The sequence below is a fragment of the Lissotriton vulgaris genome, chromosome 5, assembly GCF_964263255.1.
Source record: "Lissotriton vulgaris chromosome 5, aLisVul1.2, whole genome shotgun sequence".
Classification (NCBI taxonomy): domain Eukaryota; kingdom Metazoa; phylum Chordata; class Amphibia; order Caudata; family Salamandridae; genus Lissotriton; species Lissotriton vulgaris.
The window spans coordinates 1,472,185,392-1,472,205,007 of record NC_141693.1 but is presented as its reverse complement, the minus strand read 5'-3'; the positions used below and the strand labels follow the sequence as shown (position 1 = coordinate 1,472,205,007).

At 48.0% G+C, this 19,616-nt stretch overlaps 1 protein-coding gene across 1 annotated transcript in view; it reads left to right on the top strand.

Moving 5' to 3' along the window:
- SLC60A1 (solute carrier family 60 member 1) overlaps positions 1-19,616 on the top strand; it is a 385,656-nt gene that overhangs the window by 238,970 nt on the left and 127,070 nt on the right. Inside the window, exon 2 of the mRNA XM_086923437.1 lies at positions 1,720-1,918. Coding sequence (XP_086779563.1) covers positions 1,720-1,918 — 199 coding nt within the window. The remainder of the gene's footprint in view (positions 1-1,719; positions 1,919-19,616) is intronic.

The window sequence follows — 19,616 nt, the reverse complement described above, 5'->3', positions numbered from 1 at the left end:
CACAATCACACAACAACGTCCTATGCAAACCTGAAGAAAAAACGCCAGTGGCAGCACAACGCGCAAAGCGGCTGCAAGCAAACTACAAAGCGAAAGCGGCGTACAGGTAATACAACAGGACAATCAATGTAACAGTGCCATGAAACATACAATTAAGCATGAAATACAGAAAAGCACTTAACTGGCTGCGAAGCAGCAAAGAAAGAGGAAGTGTTGTCCTCTATGGTGTCTTATATAGCATGCACTCTCTATGGTTGCCTAATGGCTCATGGGAGTTGTAGTTTTTCGTTTTCTTTACTATGTTTCTATTGGCTGCTGTTGGTAGTAAAGAAATAGAGAAAGCATAATCTGAAGCCTCCTGTCCTGCCATAGAATTCATTCTGCCCTTTGCTCACCATTAGCACTGTTGTTTGTAACTCACATTTGCTTGCTTTCGATTTGCTGGCTGTATTTGTTATAGGCTGTCCAGCTTGAGCTAGTACCTCCTGTGGAGCATAGCTGTTTACAGAAAGTGAGCACTCGTGGAAGAATACAGCACACAGGCCCATACATTGTTTTCCTATGTTGTATCATTTGCTGTGCATTCAAAGACAGAGGTAAACTGTCAGGCTCTGTCAGGCTCTGTCTTCCAAGTGAGCGTGGTGTTTGCTTTTCTTTCTCTGACTTCAAAGTGAGAGATAGGCTTTTTTGTAGCACACAACAAAATGTAAATCTGTAAATGAATTGTACAATTATTTCAGAATATATCAGAATTAGGAGAGCACAAATGAAGCACATGTTTTTGTAATTCTTAAGTGTGCTGGTAACATACATGTTAATACAATCGAAACATATCAGTACTCTAAGTGATGACATTGCCATTTGTGCGCTCTATAGTTTTAACAGCTAAACTCTGTCTGTACAAATTTAATGTTTATTTCAATTGAAAATGTGTTGCCTGTACTGGCAATGCACTACCACATCATGCATACTCCACTCTTTCACACTACACTACTCCGCTCTATGCCACCCCACTGTACACCACTATCCTTTACCTCACTCCACTCTGGCCACTTAACTCTACAACACTCTACTCCACTCTATGCCCCTCTACGACACTCTAGGACACTGTATGATACTCCACTCTATGACACTCCACTCTACGACACTCCACGCCACTCCAAAAAACTCTACTCTACTCTGTGCCACTTGACTCTATGACACTCTTTGCCCCTCCATTCTACTCCACTCTATTCCACTCCTTTCTGCAACACTCTACGCCTCCCCCTCTATGATATTCTGTGCAACTTTACTCCTCTTTACACCACTCCACTCGGCTCCACTCTACTTTACTCTACTTCACTACACTCTCCTCTCCTTTATGCCACTCAGTTCTACAACACTCTACTTTATGACACACCGCTCTGTAAGACTTTACTGTACGACACTCCGTGACACTTCTCCACTGTATGGCACTCCACAACCCTTCACCCCACTCTACGCCACTCCACAATGATCCACTCTACTCTATGCCACTCCACAACACTCTCCTTCCTAATAACTGTTAACAGTGGTGTACAGCAGCCACACTGATGTACCACATGGCAAAAACACATTGGCGAAGCCAATAGCTCTTACATAGGCATGACCTACCGGCTTTGCCAATTCTTGTTGGGTGTGGGTGACATTCTTTTCATTGCTCATGGCCGTCCCCCAGCTCACTGAGACCTTTGATTGCAGGTTGAAGCAGTCGCTGACCATCCTCTTCCTCTCCTCCCTCGCCATCTCGCTTGTGTTTGCCATCATCCCATTCTGCAACAATGTGGTGGCACTGGCTGTGGTGCTGGCTGTGGCGGGTCTGGCAATGGGAGGCATCGACACCATCTCCAACTTGCAGCTTGTGCGGATCTACCAGAAGGACTCAGCCATCTTCTTGCAGGTCAGTGCATTACTTTTCCGATAGGCACAGGCTTCACTGGTGTCGTAACCCTGCTACATTCCCCACGCATGCGCATCTTGGAGAGCTACTGAAAACCAGTAGCAAAAAAAGTACATTGTTAGCTGATACTTAAGGGAGGGAGACAGACATCATTGTGCAGCACTCAGGCCTACTGCCTGGTCATGGCAGGGTTGGGATCTTGTGAAGACTCACCGTTGTGCAACAGTGGTGCATCGTAGCTAGTATGAGTATGATACGTGTTGGTTTTTAATTGGGAAAGTGGCACATGCCTTTGTGTTTGATGTTGGATAGATGAAAATAATATTGACACATTAATGTTTTAGATCGTTTGTTAAAATGAGGCGTTTTTCTCATTTTGGGGCCTCAAACAGTTGATGTGATATGGGAGCTTGGAGGGATGGAGAACATTAACAGCTATTGTAGTGTCAACTATCGTTTATTATGTAGGTTCGATTATAGAGGAGGAAACTCTCCAGTAAAATACTTTAGGATAGCTAAGAATATTCAATAGTTTATCTAACTTCTACAGGAAAATATCACATGTGCACTCAGATGTTAAAGACTTATTGTTGTCATCGTATGAGGTAACAAAAAAACAATTGCACTATAAAATGTAATACTCTGTGATTAAAATCGTACTAGTGACAGTAATAAAAGAGCAACACTTTATTTGGAAACAATGGTCAACAGTCATTATTGGGTGGGTATCAGACTCTATTCCCTCTGTCCCTGCTGGTCTGATCTGGCGATGCTCAACATTCTGTATGACTCAGCAGTGCTCTGGGCCTACCTTTGCCAGCATGCCTCTATTTGATCGTACAGATAGTTGACCATGTGAACCAGCTACACAACACTACTGCAAAGTGAACACCACATACAACGACGAGGGCCACACGTTGTGTGCACTGGTGAGTATTTTCAGTGTAAATAATACTGACAATTTTTCATAATTGACGCTCAACTTCCTGTGGCCCACCGCCAAGACCACTTCCTTTCAGAAATAACTTTTTAAATAAGGAACGCACTCATTATAATGAGCGCGCTCCTTCTTTAAAGCAATACTACTGCAAAGTGTAGTGTTGTTTTATATCTCCTATAACTTAGTGCGAGTATGTCAGTAGGTTTTTTTAATATTGGCAGTAACCTCCTTTTTTGCCTTATCCTACTTGGTCCTGTTGGATCTCATTGGATTGATCCCAACATCACCTTTAAGTACATGTTATGTTATACTTAAGGCTGATTTTACAACACAAAGAGAAATGTCCCTTCGGCTATATGATTTAAGGAGGTTCTTCGTCTAGCTTATTGTAAGAGGAAAAAAATGGCAGCACTGCTGCTTCCGGCCTACTAAACATATTTCTCTGAAGCCCACAAATAACATACTTAAGGGCCAAAGAGTGGTCAATTACCTCGATTTCTTACGAAATTATCAGGATGCACATTAAAGCAGGTAAAGAAGACCCACTTACAATAGGTATAACAAATACATTAACTATTACAAAACGAGTAAACAAAAAAAAAAAACAAATAGAGACCTTAAAACTGGTTTTCAGAGTCCATCAGCAAGAAGTACATACTTCACTGTTCCTGCAGTCAGCCTTCTCGCTGGTAAAGTAGGCCTCTCGCTCCTCAAATCCATCACCAGGACGAGGTGTGGGTCATAGATGTCATCTATTGCTTTACAACCCCATCTAAGATGTCCCATGTTGGAACCAGTTCTTTTAGGTTGGCTGAAGGGATTCCCCCGGGTAGGCAGATCCTAAGGCTCCCGTCAAGGGCGGGTGATTACACTCGCTGTATAACATGAACTCACCCTTGGGTAGCTTGGCAGAGAGCAATCAGGCTTTCCTCAGAGGCAGTGTGTAAAGCGAAGGCACAGCAGTCACTCGCGATAAATACACTGAGTGTCACAACAGAGACTTCACACAGGATGTATGTAAAATAACGTTTATATTCAATCATTATAACATGAACATCATATACTTTGAGGCATAAATCACATTTGGAAATATTACTTGCAGTACTAGGTTCACTCGTACTGCTATAATATCAATAGTATGCACTCTGTGGACAATTCCTAATCTACCCCCATAGAGAGTGAGTGCACCCTTATGCAGTGTGACAAGCTGTCCACCCGAGGTCCACCCAAGCAATCCTGATACTACAGTCACACACAGTTATAGGGTACACCCTGGGACACAACAATATCAAAGTTATGTACATACAACAAATAAGAACACTTTTTATCAGCTCTGTGGGTCAGAGTCATGCGGGTAAGCCCAATAGCAAATTTATTGTGCTTTTGGCACCACAGGCCAGTGTCGTGAATCACAGGTGGCCCGCTGACTATCACTCCCAGTCACACACTCACTCGCACTACTACACGATGCAACAGGTACTAGCCCAGTCCGCACGAAACACCCTCGCACACATACCCACTAAGCACCCTTATGCGGTGCTACTGGTACACAGCGACTCAATGGATAACAAGTTGCAGACACCGTGGACCCAGCCTGCCTTCACCCTTTGCTTCATCCCTATTGTCCTATACCCCCAGATGAAAGATAACTAGCACCAAGCAATTCAGTTTCCAAATGCGATAAGTTGCAAATTCCGCACCTCCCTGAAAAGGAGGCACAGCAACTGGGGCACTTTGAACTGGGTTGCACCAGGCAATTCTGGTCACAAACATCAAAGAGATGCAACTCGGTACCTCCCTAGAAATGCAGCATTATGCCCGGTGTGCGATGATACAAGTTGCACCAGACCAGTCTGGTCACATACAGGCGCAAGTTCAGTAGAGCGGCATGGTGTAGAATGAGATACCTCTGAGGGTCGCACCCTGTGAATCGGACATTGCATGCAAAAAGTATGCATTTAGCATGTTGCACGAGAGAGATGCAGGACAATCTGCGAATCCGGCCAGGCAAAGTCAAGCAGCTAATTAATCCATTCACAGCCGACTAGACACTTACGAGTGTCATGATCCCACAGTACATTAACCAAACACCTAAGATGCAGGCAACATTTCTGGGGCTCAGCACTAGGTAATCTGGTCCCCACACACAAGTCTTAAATTCCCCATTCGCACCACACTACAAGTTGGGATTTAGTAGCCAAGGTCTGCACTTGAGAGGGCACTGCTCTCCAGATGTCCCTGGTAGATGGTGTAGGTCCGTTGTGGGAGATATTTGATGTCCCTTATATCTCTGGGAGAACAAGAGGCCTGCGGTCGGGCCTTTGGAGAGCACAATTCAGGGTGCCACACTTTAGCAGCTCATTGACCCAGGCCAGCCACTATTCATAATGTTATCCTCCATGTGCACAACAGAGTCCTTGCAAAGTGCACCATGCAGTCCGGGTTATTAGGTCTACATCCCACAACTGTATCTCACCCTTTGCTGAAGGATGGCACCCATAGTTATACTGTCATGTGGCTTTGAAGTTTGGGGTGGATTAGTGAGCTTACCTTTGAACCACAGATGTCTCCCCTAAATTGTAGGCCTGTCTGGATTAGGGCCATTGAATGTCGATCTTAATCTTTAGTGGGGCGATGATCCGGCCTCTGGAGGCTAAGTGTCATAACCTCTATTTTCAATCTATACCATTCAGTTCTCAAATGGCAAAGGTCTGCCGTTCCCGTGGGATGCCCATGGTTTATAGCTGTTGTGTGGGAAATGCACAGATGAGTTCCCCCTGACCCCTGAGACTCTTGGAACATAGAAATGTCCATATTCTAAAAGTGGCATTTCTAAGCGAGTTACGCCAAAACCCCCTTTAACAATGGAAAGCATTTGGCACTGCAAATCCATTGATTTGAAACATCATTAGGCTACTCCACTGCAATCCACTATTGCAGTCTGAAGTAATATCAACCACCATCCCATGTTAACCTATGGGAAGAGCTGGCCTCATAGATAGTAAGGACACACATAGGTATTCCTCACTACCTGGGCGCACATTCGCTAGAGCACACACAACCTGCAATGGCAGGTGGGACACAGTTCCCGGCACTTGGAGTGCAAGTGCTCCCGGACAAGTCTGCACAGCAGACTGGACACAGTTTCAACTAATACGTGTTTTTGTGTGTACTCACAGCACACACCATCACTGGCAGCAGAGTTGCGGGTGCACACTTACAGCAGCCTACAATGGCAAGCTGCTCATGAATTTGCTCACAATAGATACCAACAATGACAGATCCCTGTGTTTTAGAACATTGAATTAGCATCACTTCCCAAAACGGATAGGAATGGCACATGCACCTTCATGCTGCCAGGCCAGGCACATGGCTCACGCCGGCCCTAGCACCTTGAATGTAAGTGCGCCAACATAGGCCTGCACCGGCAAGCCTGACCCGGAGGTTGGAACACCGGGGAGGCAGGTATACGCTCAGCATCCCGCAATGGCAAGCTGGGCACCTATCCACAATGCCATAGGTGTCAGTGCACATCCGCCAGCCTGCAACGCCAGGCAGGACACGTATTCGAAACAACACTAGGGTCAGTGCGCACACCCCGGTCTGCGTTGGCAGACCAGCCCAAGTTTCGTAATGTTGCGTTAGTGCTACAAAACCACCCTGACCCACAACCGCCCACAACCTATTCCTCTGAGAAACTGGAACAAAATCACCTCCGACCAACTCCTCACTTCACTCAACCAAAACCCCCCCACCCTCCCATTGGACCCAAACCAAGCGGCCACCAATCTCAACCAATGGATCACCCACAGTGCTGACGAATTAGCACCCCTGAAAAAGCACCAGATCAAATCAGCCAGCAAAAAGGCTCCCTGGTTCAATGATGACCTAAAAAAATCCAAGAAGCTATGCCGCACCTTGGAGAAAACATGGAGAAAAAACCCAACCACCGACAACATGGCCACCCTCAAGGCAGCCACCCGCAAACACCACCAACTGATTTGATCCGCCAAAAAAACAGCATTCAAGGATCGTCTCGACAACAACACTCACAATTATTATTATTATTATTATTATTATTAAATTTTATAAAGCGCGTAGTCACCCGTGAGTATTCCAGCGCTAAGATCCATACAACTGCGGGTCAGTGGGGACAAGGGGGAGGAGTCAGCATTTAGGGAAAGAGATGAGTCTTCAACCGCTTCCTGAATCGGAGATAGTCTGGCTCTGTTCTAAGGTCGCGGGGTAACGCGTTCCAAAGGCGTGCAGTGTGGACAGAGAAGCGCCTTCCACCCGTGCGTGCCTTCTTGACTCTAGGGATGATGATAAGATATTCCTGGTCGGATCGTAAGGATCTTGGGGCTTTGTATGGTCTGATAAATTTTCTTAAAATAGGGGAGCCTTTGTTTTGTAGAAGTCTGTGAGCCAGACATAGGGCCTTGAATTTCACTCGCTCTCTCACTGGGAGCCAGTGGAGAATCTTCAAGGCTGGTTTGGCCGAAGCTCTGGCAGGGGTATTGGTGAGGATTCGGGCTGCGGCATTCTGTATCCTTTGTAGTTTGTTTAGGGTAGCCTCAGGGGCGCCTAGGTAGATGGTGTTGCTGTAATCCAGCCTTGATAAGATAAGGCCTTGGATTAACAGTTTTTCAGAGGTGGAAGGAAGTAGAGGCAGAATCTTCCTGATCGACTTGAGTAGCCCAAAGCATGTCCCAGCAACTTTTTTGGCTTGTGTCGTAAAAGACAGATCTCTTTCGAGCCAAATACCCAGGCTTTTAATCTCGGACTTCGGGTCTGGAGGCGCACCCAGACAGGGGGGCCAGATGTTCTGTGAAAGGGACAGCCCCTTCTGACCAAGGAGGAGAATGTCTGTCTTTGAACCGTTAAGTTTCAAAGATGAGCTGTTCATCCATCCTTGTATCTGCGTCAGACAGTTGTATAAGTCCACTGGTTCTTGACTTGGGTGAGATAGGGACACCACTAATTGAGTGTCGTCAGCGTAGCTGACGATACTCACTCCAAACGGATTGACAACCTCCTCCAATGGGGACATGTAGACATTAAATAATGTCGGGCTCAGGGAAGAACCCTAAGGCACGCCGCATTGGAGGGGTGTTACGGGGGAGCGGGTGTCATTCTCCCAGATCTGAAAAGAGCGTTGGCTCAGAAAGGACGTAAGCCAGGTCAGTGCGGTTCCCTCCACACCGATATTCCTAAGTCGGTGAATAAGGAGCTGGTGATTGACGGTGTCGAAGGCCGCACTGAGGTCCAGGAGGATCACTGCCACTGATCCCCCCGCGTCCAGAAGTGCTCTGGCCTCCTCCACCGCTGCGAGGAGGGCGATGTCGGTACCCTGCCCTGGGCGGAATCCAGTCTGCGAGCTTTTAAGCCGATTATTGATTTCCAAAAATTGTGAGAGTTTTTTCAAGCTTTTCAGCAATCTTACTGGATCCGGGAAGAAGTGAGATTGACCTGTAATTGGCCAAGTCCGATGGATCCAGAGAGGGTTTTTTCAATAGGGCCCTGACGACTGCAGCCTTCCAGCTGGGGGGGACGACTCCCTGTTGCAGTGAGGCATTGATGAGATGGGTAAGGGGGGGAACGATGGTGGGAGCCACTTTCTTAAGGATATGTAGCGGGGCGGGGTCCCTGGGAGATCCGCTTTTGATGGTGTCTAGCGTGCTTCCGACCTCTTCGACAGTCACTGGTCCCCAGGAAGTTAGACAGGGGGAAGTGAGAGTAGTGTTGGTCTCTTTTTCCTCGCTCAAGTTGGTGGATGGGATAGAGGCAAGGATTTTCTAGATCTTCTCCTCAAAGAAGTTGGCCAGTTTACGGCATTTTTCCTCATCTGCTTTAGGGTCTGGTGGAGTTCTAGGTCCGGGGTCTGGGACCTTAAGAAGTTCTTTTAAAATAATAGAAGATTCCTTGCAGGAGCAGGAGGAGTTTTCCATTCTTTCCTGGAAGAATGTACTTTTAGTCTTGCGAAGAGCGGTCTTGTAAATTTGTAATGAAGTGTGGTAGGCATCCTTCTTTGCAGTTGACTTATCCTTCCTCCAGGATCGTTCCATTCTTTTACATTCCTTTCGTAAAAGATTGAGCCCCGGAGTGTACCAAGGGGCAGGGCTCACTCTTTTGGTATGCTTGAGGGTGGTGGTTTTGGGGAGGAGTTTGTCCAATGAGGATGTAAGCCAAGAGTTGAACTGTTTATCGGCGTTGATTGGATCGGTGGAGAAGGCAGGGATAGAATTCATAAGGCTGGTGGTCCATTCGCCTGGAACAAATTTGTGCCAGCGCCGGTCAGTCACCCGGGTTTTGGGGTGTTGGGTGGGTGCTACAAAGAAATACCACGAGATGGGGACTAAGAAGTGATCTGTCCAGGGGAGAGGAAGGGGAGGGCCAGTGGTGATGTCCATGATGTTAGTGAGGACAGGATCCAGAAGGTGTCCCTTGTTGTGGGTTGGTCTTGTATTAACTAGTCTAATGTTGAATGACATAAGGTCCAGAAGGAGATCTGACGCTGTTAGATCTGTGGGGTCTGTTGGGTGGAGATTGAGGTCGCCCACGAGGAGGAAGTTAGGGGAGAAAGTAGCTAGCTGTGACACAGTGTCAGTGAGAGCGTTAAGGAATTTCCCTGGAGTTCCCGGAGGCCGGTAGATCAATAGCCCTGAAAGGGAGTGTGCCGGGGATGTTTGAAGAGCGAAGTGACAGCTTTCACAGTCTTCAATGCTGGCATTGCTGGACCTACAGACAAGGTGTTCTCTGTGGATTATTGCAAGGCCCCCTCCTCTACCCGGAGGTCTATGAAGAGTTTGAATAAGGTATCCTGGGGGAAGGGCGTTGATAATATCAGAGTCTGACCAAACAGAGAGCCAGGTTTCTGTAAGAAACAGCACGTCCAAACCTTGGTCCTGTATCAGCAAGTTGGTTTCGTGCGCATGCTTAGGGAGGGACCGACAGTTGAGAAGGCCCATCTGTAGTCCCGGATTGCCCGAGGTCTGAGTGACTGGGTTACAGCGTTCGCAGTTGATATAGGGTTTACCTTCTGCGTGGATGTAGTGACAATCCTGATTTTTTTCCGGGTGGAGAGCCCGGAGCATGTCACTTGAGTATACCAAACGGTCGTGAGGTGAAACGGGCAGAATCCCTGGGCCTGGGTCCGGCTGGGCCCAGAAGGGCCCAGACGGGCTTGCCTTAGGCGCGCCTTTGGCGCGCTGACGGCGCGCCCGCTGCGCCCGTCCGCTGCGCGTACGTGAAGTGCACATGTTTTTGTAGGCGGAGGGGGCGTGGCCTCGAGCGAGTGGGCGTGGCCAGAGGACCGGCTCACTCGCTGATGGCGGCGAAGAACTGGGCGATCCCGCTGCAGCGTTTAGCTATGCTGCGCGGCGGTGTCAAGGTAGGAATTATGCCCCAATCGTGGTTCAGTCGAGGAAGGGAGGTGAGAGTTTTAAAACAATTCAGAACACACAAATTATAAATTCAAACGCAACTTTCTTTGTTAAAAAATGCTCCCGGCTGTGCCTCAGGAGTAGAATCTAACCGGAGCTCGCATTCAGCTCGGTTTATGTAGGCGGAAGGGGCGTGGCCTCGAGCGAGTGGGCGTGGCCAGAGGACCGGCTCACTCGCTGATGGCGGTGAAGAACTGGGCGATCCCGCTGCAGCGTTTAGCTCTGCTGTGCGGCGGTGTCAAGGTAGGAATTATGCCCCAATCGTGGTTCAGTCGAGGAAGGGAGGTGAGAGTTTTAAAACAATTCAGAACACACAAATTATAAATTCAAACGCAACTTTCTTTGTTAAAAAATGCTCCCGGCTGTGCCTCAGGAGTAGAATCAGCAAGGAACTTTTCAACATCGTCAAAGAATTCACCAACCCCACCGCAGCATCTAACGACATCACTCCCTCCCAAGATCTCTGCGATGCGCTATCCTCCTTCTTCTACAACAAAATTGCCGACATCCACAACAGCTTCGAGAATACTCCCAGCGACAAACCCTCCCCTCCTCCCTCAGATCCTACCCCGCCAACTAACATCCTTAGCGCCTGGAACCCAATCACCACTGAAGACACCATCCGCCTAATGAACTCAATCCACTCTGGCTCGCCAACCGACCCCTGCCCCCACCACATCTTCAACAAAGCCGACTCCATCATCGCACCCCATCTCCGTGATGTCATCAACTGCTCGTTCAACTCTGCCACCTTCCCAGAAAGCTGGAAACACGCCGAACTCAGCGCCCTTTTGAAGAAACCCACAGCAGACCCCTCCGAACTCAAAAACTACCGACCCATATCCCTCCTCCCATTCCCGGCCAAAGTCATTGAGAAAGCCGTCAACAGCCAGCTCGCCGCCTTCCTTGAATCCAACAACTCCCTCGACCCCTCTCAATCCGGATTTCGAGCCAAACACAGCACCGAAATCGCCCTCATTGCAGCAACAGACGACATCCGAACACTTCTGAATAACGGAGATACAGTTGCCCTCATCCTACTCGACCTCTCCGCCGCTTTCGACACAGTCTGCCACAGCTCCCTCATACAACGCCTCAGCAACATCGGCATACAAGGCAAAGCCTTGGACTGGATCATCTCGTTCCTAACTGGGAGAACTCAGAGAGTCCGACTTCCTCCATTCAACTCAGAGGCCACTGAAGTCATCTGCGGAGTTCCACAAGGATCATCACTCAGTCCCACCCTCTTCAACGTTTACATGAGCCCACTCGCATCCATCGCGCACCAACACAACCTCAACATCATCTCTTACGCCGACGACACCCAATTAATCCTCTCCCTCACCAAAGACCCCAACACCGCCAAAACCAATCTGCACGAAGGCATGAAAGAAGTAGCCGAATGGTTGAAACACAGCCGCCTAAAACTCAACTCAGACAAAACAGAGGTGCTCATCCTAGGATCTTCCCCCTCTGCCTGGGACAACTCTTGGTGGCCTTCCGCTCTGGGCACAGCACCCACACCCACAGACCATGCACGTAACCTTGGCTTTATCCTAGACTCCTCTCTCTCGATGTCCAGACAAGTCAACGCAGTCTCATCCTCCTGCTTCAACGTACTTCGCATTCTCAAAAAGATCTTCCGCTGGATCCCCCTCGAGACAAGAAAGACGGTCACCCACGCACTGGTCACAAGTCGACTGGACTATGGTAACACACTATACGCTGGAATCACAGCAAAATTACAGAAAAAACTCCAACGCATCCAAAACGGATCAGCGAGACTCATATTGGACATCCCTCGCCAAGATCACATCACCGGACACCTAAAAGACCTCCACTGGCTTCCCGTCAACAAAAGGATTATATTCCGTCTTCTCACCCACGCACACAAGGCCCTCTACAATCTAGGACCGGAATGCCTCAACACTCGACTGTCCTTCTACAAACCCACCCGCCAACTAAGATCGTCCAATCAAGCCCTCGCCGCAGTCCCGCGCATCCGGAAATCCCCCATGGGAGGAAGATCCTTCTCCTTCCTGGCGGCCAAGACCTGGAACTCACTCCCCACTCGCCTCCCCCTTACTCATAATCACATCTCCTTCAGAAAAGAACTTAAAACCTGGCTATTCGACAAATAATGAACCCCTTCCCAAGCACCTTGAGACCCTCTGGGTGAGCAGTGCGCTATATAAATGCCCGAACTTGAACTTGAACTCTTCCTAATCTGTGTAGGAAGGCGACCACACTTCCACATTGCCTTGACAGTGATGACATGCTCTGGGCCCGGAGGGCACACAAGAGAATCAGAAACACCCCAGGAGGCTCCCATGGGAAGAGCCGAACTCCATGGCAGCGGTAGCTCTCTTTGAAGGGTTCCTCTCTAACTGTGGCCGGGGATATCCATTGCACCCGCCAGCCATTCCGCCTACCAACACCCCTGGCGCCCATCAGGGCATCCATAGGGGGTGCCATCGTGGTATAGGATGACCCACTCAGGGTTGGGTTAGGCGTAAGTGATGCCAACCTAGGCAGGGGCGCAAATGCGCCCCACAGGTTTGCAATGGCATACCCGATACAGGGTTGACAGGCTATTCGGTGGGTGGCACAATTGGTGCTATGTCCCACTACTGCCCAGTGCTGTCCCCGCCCCAGGTATTTGGTGTACCCGTTCACAGTGAATACAAAGGTACAGCAACAAAACCCATCGCGTATGAACCCCCAGCCCAAATAAGGGCGGGAAGGCGGACAAATGCGCATTCTCCTGCAGTACAGTGGGAAGGTGCCCAGATTCCTAAGGTTAGGCGGAGAGAGTCGGCAAAGACTAGGAGGAAAAAGTGAAACATTTTGGGGCAATTTCCGCTAAGAAGGCCATTACCAACACCTTGTGTGAGCTCATTATATTGAATGAGCTTTAGTTCATCACTGCTTCACAATCAAAAGATATCCTTTACCAAAATGAAATAAGTTTACTGGGACCTTCTGCTGGATCAAATTTGGAAAGACCAAAATGTGGGGAGCATCACTGAGAAATTCCTTAGTCACAAACACTGTTTTACCGTTGTACCATACCTGGATAGGATATTCCCTGCCCAATCAAATATTCTGTATCTAAAGTTCAGAATCAGCAACTTGCCACTAAACTCTTTTACTACTAAATGGGACAAAAAATGCCCCTTAACTTCCCCTTGCCCTTTTGCTCACAGTTTGAATAAAATGTGGATAATTGTATTTTTTCTGTTCCAGTTACTCTCTCCCTCGCAAGAAATGGATCATCCCTATATGCAAATAATTGGATGTTATCCAATACTGGGAAGCATCTAGGATATTAAGACATGACACAAAAGAGTGCATTGTGTTTGCTGTTTCTAGATTCCTAACGTGGGCATGGAGAAAAAGGTCAAATAAGCTATACCAGACAGTCTAGATGGATGCTACTTTGGACCCAATGTCTTTAACCTAACGTACTTACATTCTAAAGTTTGAAGCTGCTGGTTAAATTTTTACAAAATCATGTATGTATTGTTCTTAACCTACTCGTGTTTTTTATGAGTGGTAGCCTAGTGGATTTTAAATCTAGTTCTGCAGAAGCATTTACTGTACTATTATAATCTGACCAGGATTCCTTAACATGTAATTAATTTACCTATGAATTTTGTATGGGCATACCACTTGAAAAACAAACTACTCCACTTAAGTATGTTGTTTGAGAAACACACCATAGACCCTATGCCTAGGTTCTTGTTGTGCTTCACATCCATTTGAGAATCTTAGCAGCGTTGATTAAGCTAAAGCAAAGTAGTGAACGCCATTATTTGAATTGTAGGAGCACATAACGGACAGTTTGACCTTTTTATTCACGTTTTCTGATCCTAGGCTTGCAATATAGCATTACCGACCCTACCCATCTCATTGTATTTTTACTCTACTAGATTCTCCAAGAGATCATTGGCACTTCGCCCTAGTAAATGTGCACTCTGTCGTATTTTTTTTGGCCTTTAAGCACTTTAATATTACCTGGAGTCATGTTTATATTTATTTACTTGCACAATAACTTCAGGTATTCTTTTAAGTACTTGTAAAAAGGCAGCTTCAGGTGACTTTTTTAAACTGTTTTAAAGTTGTTTATATTGTTTTTATACTGTTGCTTTTATGGCCTTTCAGCTAAAATAAAACTTGAATTGATTGATTGAATAAATATGTCAATCCTGGGGAATAACGATCTTCTGGAAACCTCCCAATATGGATTCTGCACCACCCACAGAACCGAAACCACTCTTATTGATGCCACCGATGACATCAGAACCCTCCTTGACAAGGTAGAAACGGCAAACCTGATCATCCTCGACCTCGCAGTAGAGTTCAACACTGTCTCCCACCACACCTTGATCAAAAGACTACATCTCATCAGAATCCATGGAGATGCTCTCAAGTGGATAGCCTCCTTCCTCAATGGAAGAACCCAGAGAGCCCGCCTACCACGATTCACTTCAGAACCCAAGAACATAATTTGCAGTGTTTTTCAAGGTTCATCCTTCAGCCCCACTCTGTTCAACATCTACATGACGCCCCCGTGGCCAACTTCATCAGAACACATGGATTAAACATCATAACCTGCACAGACGACACCCAGCTCATCCTCTCACTCTCAGAAGTTTCCACCACCATGTGAGCCAACTTTCCTGGTGTATAAGAAGTGTCACTGACTGGATGAAAAGCAGCTGCCCAGTCCGCACGAAACACCCTTGCACACATACCCACTAAGCACCCTTATGCGGTGCTACTGGTACACAGCGACTCAATGGATAACAAGTTGCAGACACCGTGGACCCAGCCTGCCTTCACCCTATGCTTCATCCCTATTGTCCTATACCCCCAGATGAAAAATAACTAGCACCAAGCAATTCAGTTTCCAAATGCGATAAGTTGCAAATTCCGCACCTCCCTGAAAAGGAGGCACAGCAACTGGGGCACTTTGAACTGGGTTGCACCAGGCAATTCTGGTCACAAACATCAAAGAGATGCAACTCGGTACCTCCCTAGAAATGCAGCATTATGCCCGGTGTGCGATGATACAAGTTGCACCAGACCAGTCTGGTCACATACAGGCACAAGTTCAGTAGAGCGGCATGGTGTAGAATGAGATACCTCTGAGGGTCGCACCCTGTGAATCGGACATTGCATGCAAAAAGTATGCATTTAGCATGTTGCACGAGAGAGATGCAGGACAATCTGCGAATCCGGCCAGGCAAAGTCAAGCAGCTAATTAATCCATTCACCGCCGACTAGACACTTACGAGTGTCATGATCCCACAGTACATTAACCAAACACCTTAGATGCAGGCAACATTTCTGGGGCTCAGCACTAGGTAATCTGGTCCCCACACACAAGTCTTAATTCCCCATTCGCACCACACTACAAGTTGGGATTTAGTAGCCAAGGTCTGCACTTGAGAGGGCACTGCTCTCCAGATGTCCCTGGTAGATGGTGTAGGTCCGTTGTGGGAGATATTTGATGTCCCTTATATCTCTGGGAGAACAAGAGGCCTGCGGTCGGGCCTTTGGAGAGCACAATTCAGGGTGCCACACTTTAGCAGCTCATTGACCCAGGCCAGCCACTAATCATAATGTTATCCTCCATGTGCACAACAGAGTCCTTGCAAAGTGCACCATGCAGTCCGGGTTATTAGGTCTACATCCCACAACTGTATCTCACCCTTTGCTGAAGGATGGCACCCATAGTTATACTGTCATGTGGCTTTGAAGTTTGGGGTGGATTAGTGAGCTTACCTTTGAACCACAGATGTCTCCCCTAAATTGTAGGCCTGTCTGGATTAGGGCCATTGAATGTCGATCTTAATCTTTAGTGGGACGATGATCCGGCCTCTGGAGGCTAAGTGTCATAACCTCTATTTTCAATCTATACGGTCTGCCGTTCCCGTGGGATGCCCATGGTTTATAGCTGTTGTGTGGGAAATGCACAGATGAGTTCCCCCTGACCCCTGAGACTCTTGGAACATAGAGATGTCCATATTCTAAAAGTGGCATTTCTAAGCGAGTTACGCCAAAACCCCCTTTACCAATGGAAAGCATTTGGCACTGCAAATCCATTGATTTGAAACATCATTAGGCTACTCCACTGCAATCCACTATTGCAGTCTGAAGTAATATCAACCACCATCCCATGTTAACCTATGGGAAGAGCTGGCCTCATAGATAGTAAGGACACACATAGGTATTCCTCACTACCTGGGCGCACATTCGCTAGAGCACACACCAACCTGCAATGGCAGGTGGGACACAGTTCCCGGCACTTGGAGTGCAAGTGCTCCCGGACAAGTCTGCACAGCAGACTGGACACAGTTTCAACTAATACGTGTTTTTGTGTGTACTCACAGCACACACCATCACTGGCAGCAGAGTTGCGGGTGCACACTTACAGCGGCCTACAATGGCAAGCTGCTCATGAATTTGCTCACAATAGATACCAACAATGACAGATCCCTGTGTTTTAGAACATTGAATTAGCATCACTTCCCAAAACGGATAGGAATGGCACATGCACCTTCATGCTGCCAGGCCAGGCACATGGCTCACGCCGGCCCTAGCACCTTGAATGTAAGTGCGCCAACATAGGCCTGCACCGGCAAGCCTGACCCGGAGGTTGGAACACCGGGGAGGCAGGTATACGCTCAGCATCCCGCAATGGCAAGCTGGGCACCTATCCACAATGCCATAGGTGTCAGTGCACATCCGCCAGCCTGCAACGCCAGGCAGGACACGTATTCGAAACAACACCAGGGTCAGTGCGCACACCCCGGTCTGCGTTGGCAGACCAGCCCAAGTTTCGTAATGTTGCGTTAGTGCTACAAAACCACCCTGACCCACAACCGCCCACAACCTATTCCTCGGAGAAACTGGAACAAAATCACCTCCGACCAACTCCTCACTTCACTCAACCAAAACCCCCCCACCCTCCCATTGGACCCAAACCAAGCGGCCACCAATCTCAACCAATGGATCACCCACAGTGCTGACGAATTAGCACCCCTGAAAAAGCACCAGATCAAATCAGCCAGCAAAAAGGCTCCCTGGTTCAATGATGACCTAAAAAAATCCAAGAAGCTATGCTGCACCTTGGAGAAAACATGGAGAAAAAACCCAACCACCGACAACATGGCCACCCTCAAGGCAGCCACCCGCAAACACCACCAACTGATTTGATCCGCCAAAAAAACAGCATTCAAGGATCGTCTCGACAACAACACTCACAATTATTATTATTATTATTATTATTAAATTTTATAAAGCGCGTAGTCACCCGTGAGTATTCCAGCGCTAAGATCCATACAACTGCGGGTCAGTGGGGACAAGGGGGAGGAGTCAGCATTTAGGGAAAGAGATGAGTCTTCAACCGCTTCCTGAATCGGAGATAGTCTGGCTCTGTTCTAAGGTCGCGGGGTAACGCGTTCCAAAGGCGTGCAGTGTGGACAGAGAAGCGCCTTCCACCCGTGCGTGCCTTCTTGACTCTAGGGATGATGATAAGATATTCCTGGTCGGATCGTAAGGATCTTGGGGCTTTGTATGGTCTGATAAATTTTCTTAAAATAGGGGAGCCTTTGTTTTGTAGAAGTCTGTGAGCTAGACATAGGGCCTTGAATTTCACTCGCTCTCTCACTGGGAGCCAGTGGAGAATCTTCAAGGCTGGTTTGGCCGAAGCTCTGGCAGGGGTATTGGTGAGGATTCGGGCTGCGGCATTCTGTATCCTTTGTAGTTTGTTCAGGGTAGCCTCAGGGGCGCCTAGGTAGATGGTGTTGGTGTAATCCAGCATTGATAAGATAAGGCCTTGGATTAACAGTTTTTCAGAGGTGGAAGGAAGTAGAGGCAGAATCTTCCTGATCGACTTGAGTAGCCCAAAGCATGTCCCAGCAACTTTTTTGGCTTGTGTCGTAAAAGACAGATCTCTTTCAAGCCAAATACCCAGGCTTTTAATCTCGGACTTCGGGTCTGGAGGCGCACCCAGACAGGGGGGGCCAGATGTTCTGTGAAAGGGACAGCCCCTTCTGACCAAGGAGGAGAATGTCTGTCTTTGAACCGTTAACTTTCAAAGATGAGCTGTTCATCCATCCTTGTATCTGCGTCAGACAGTTGTATAAGTCCGCTGGTTCATGACTTGGGTGAGATAGGGACACCACTAATTGAGTGTCGTCAGCGTAGCTGACGATACTCACTCCAAACGGATTGACAACCTCCTCCAATGGGGACATGTAGACATTAAATAATGTCGGGCTCAGGGAAGAACCCTGAGGCACGCCGCATTGGAGGGGTGTTACGGGGGAGCGGGTGTCATTCTCCCAGATCTGAAAAGAGCGTTGGCTCAGAAAGGACGTAAGCCAGGTCAGTGCGGTTCCCTCCACACCGATATTCCTAAGTCGGTGAATAAGGAGCTGGTGATTGACGGTGTCGAAGGCCGCACTGAGGTCCAGGAGGATCACTGCCACTGATCCCCCCGCGTCCAGAAGTGCTCTGGCCTCCTCCACCGCTGCGAGAAGGGCGATGTCGGTACCCTGCCCTGGGCGGAATCCAGTCTGCGAGCTTTTAAGCCGATTATTGATTTCCAAAAATTGTGAGAGTTTTTTCAAGCTTTTCAGCAATCTTACTGGATCCGGGAAGAAGTGAGATTGGCCTGTAATTGGCCAAGTCCGATGGATCCAGAGAGGGTTTTTTCAATAGGGCCTTGACGACTGCAGCCTTCCAGCTGGGGGGGACGACTCCCTGTTGCAGAGAGGCATTGATGAGATGGGTAAGGGGGGGAACGATGGTGGGAGCCACTTTCTTAAGGATACGTAGCGGGCGGGGTCCCTGGGAGATCCGCTTTTGATGGTGTCTAGCGTGCTTCCGACCTCTTCGACAGTCACTGGTCCCCAGGAAGTTAGACAGGGGGAAGTGAGAGTAGTGTTGGTCTCTTTTTCCTCGCTCAAGTTGGTGGATGGGATAGAGGCAAGGATTTTCTAGATCTTCTCCTCAAAGAAGTTGGCCAGTTTACGGCATTTTTCCTCATCTGCTTTAGGGTCTGGTGGAGTTCTAGGTCCGGGGTCTGGGACCTTAAGAAGTTCTTTTAAAATAATAGAAGATTCCTTGCAGGAGCAGGAGGAGTTTTCCATTCTTTCCTGGAAGAATGTGCTTTTAGTCTTGCGAAGAGCGGTCTTGTAAATTTGTAATGAAGTGTGGTAGGCATCCTTCTTTGCAGTTGACTTATCCTTCCTCCAGGATCGTTCCATTCTTTTACATTCCTTTCGTAAAAGATTGAGCTCCG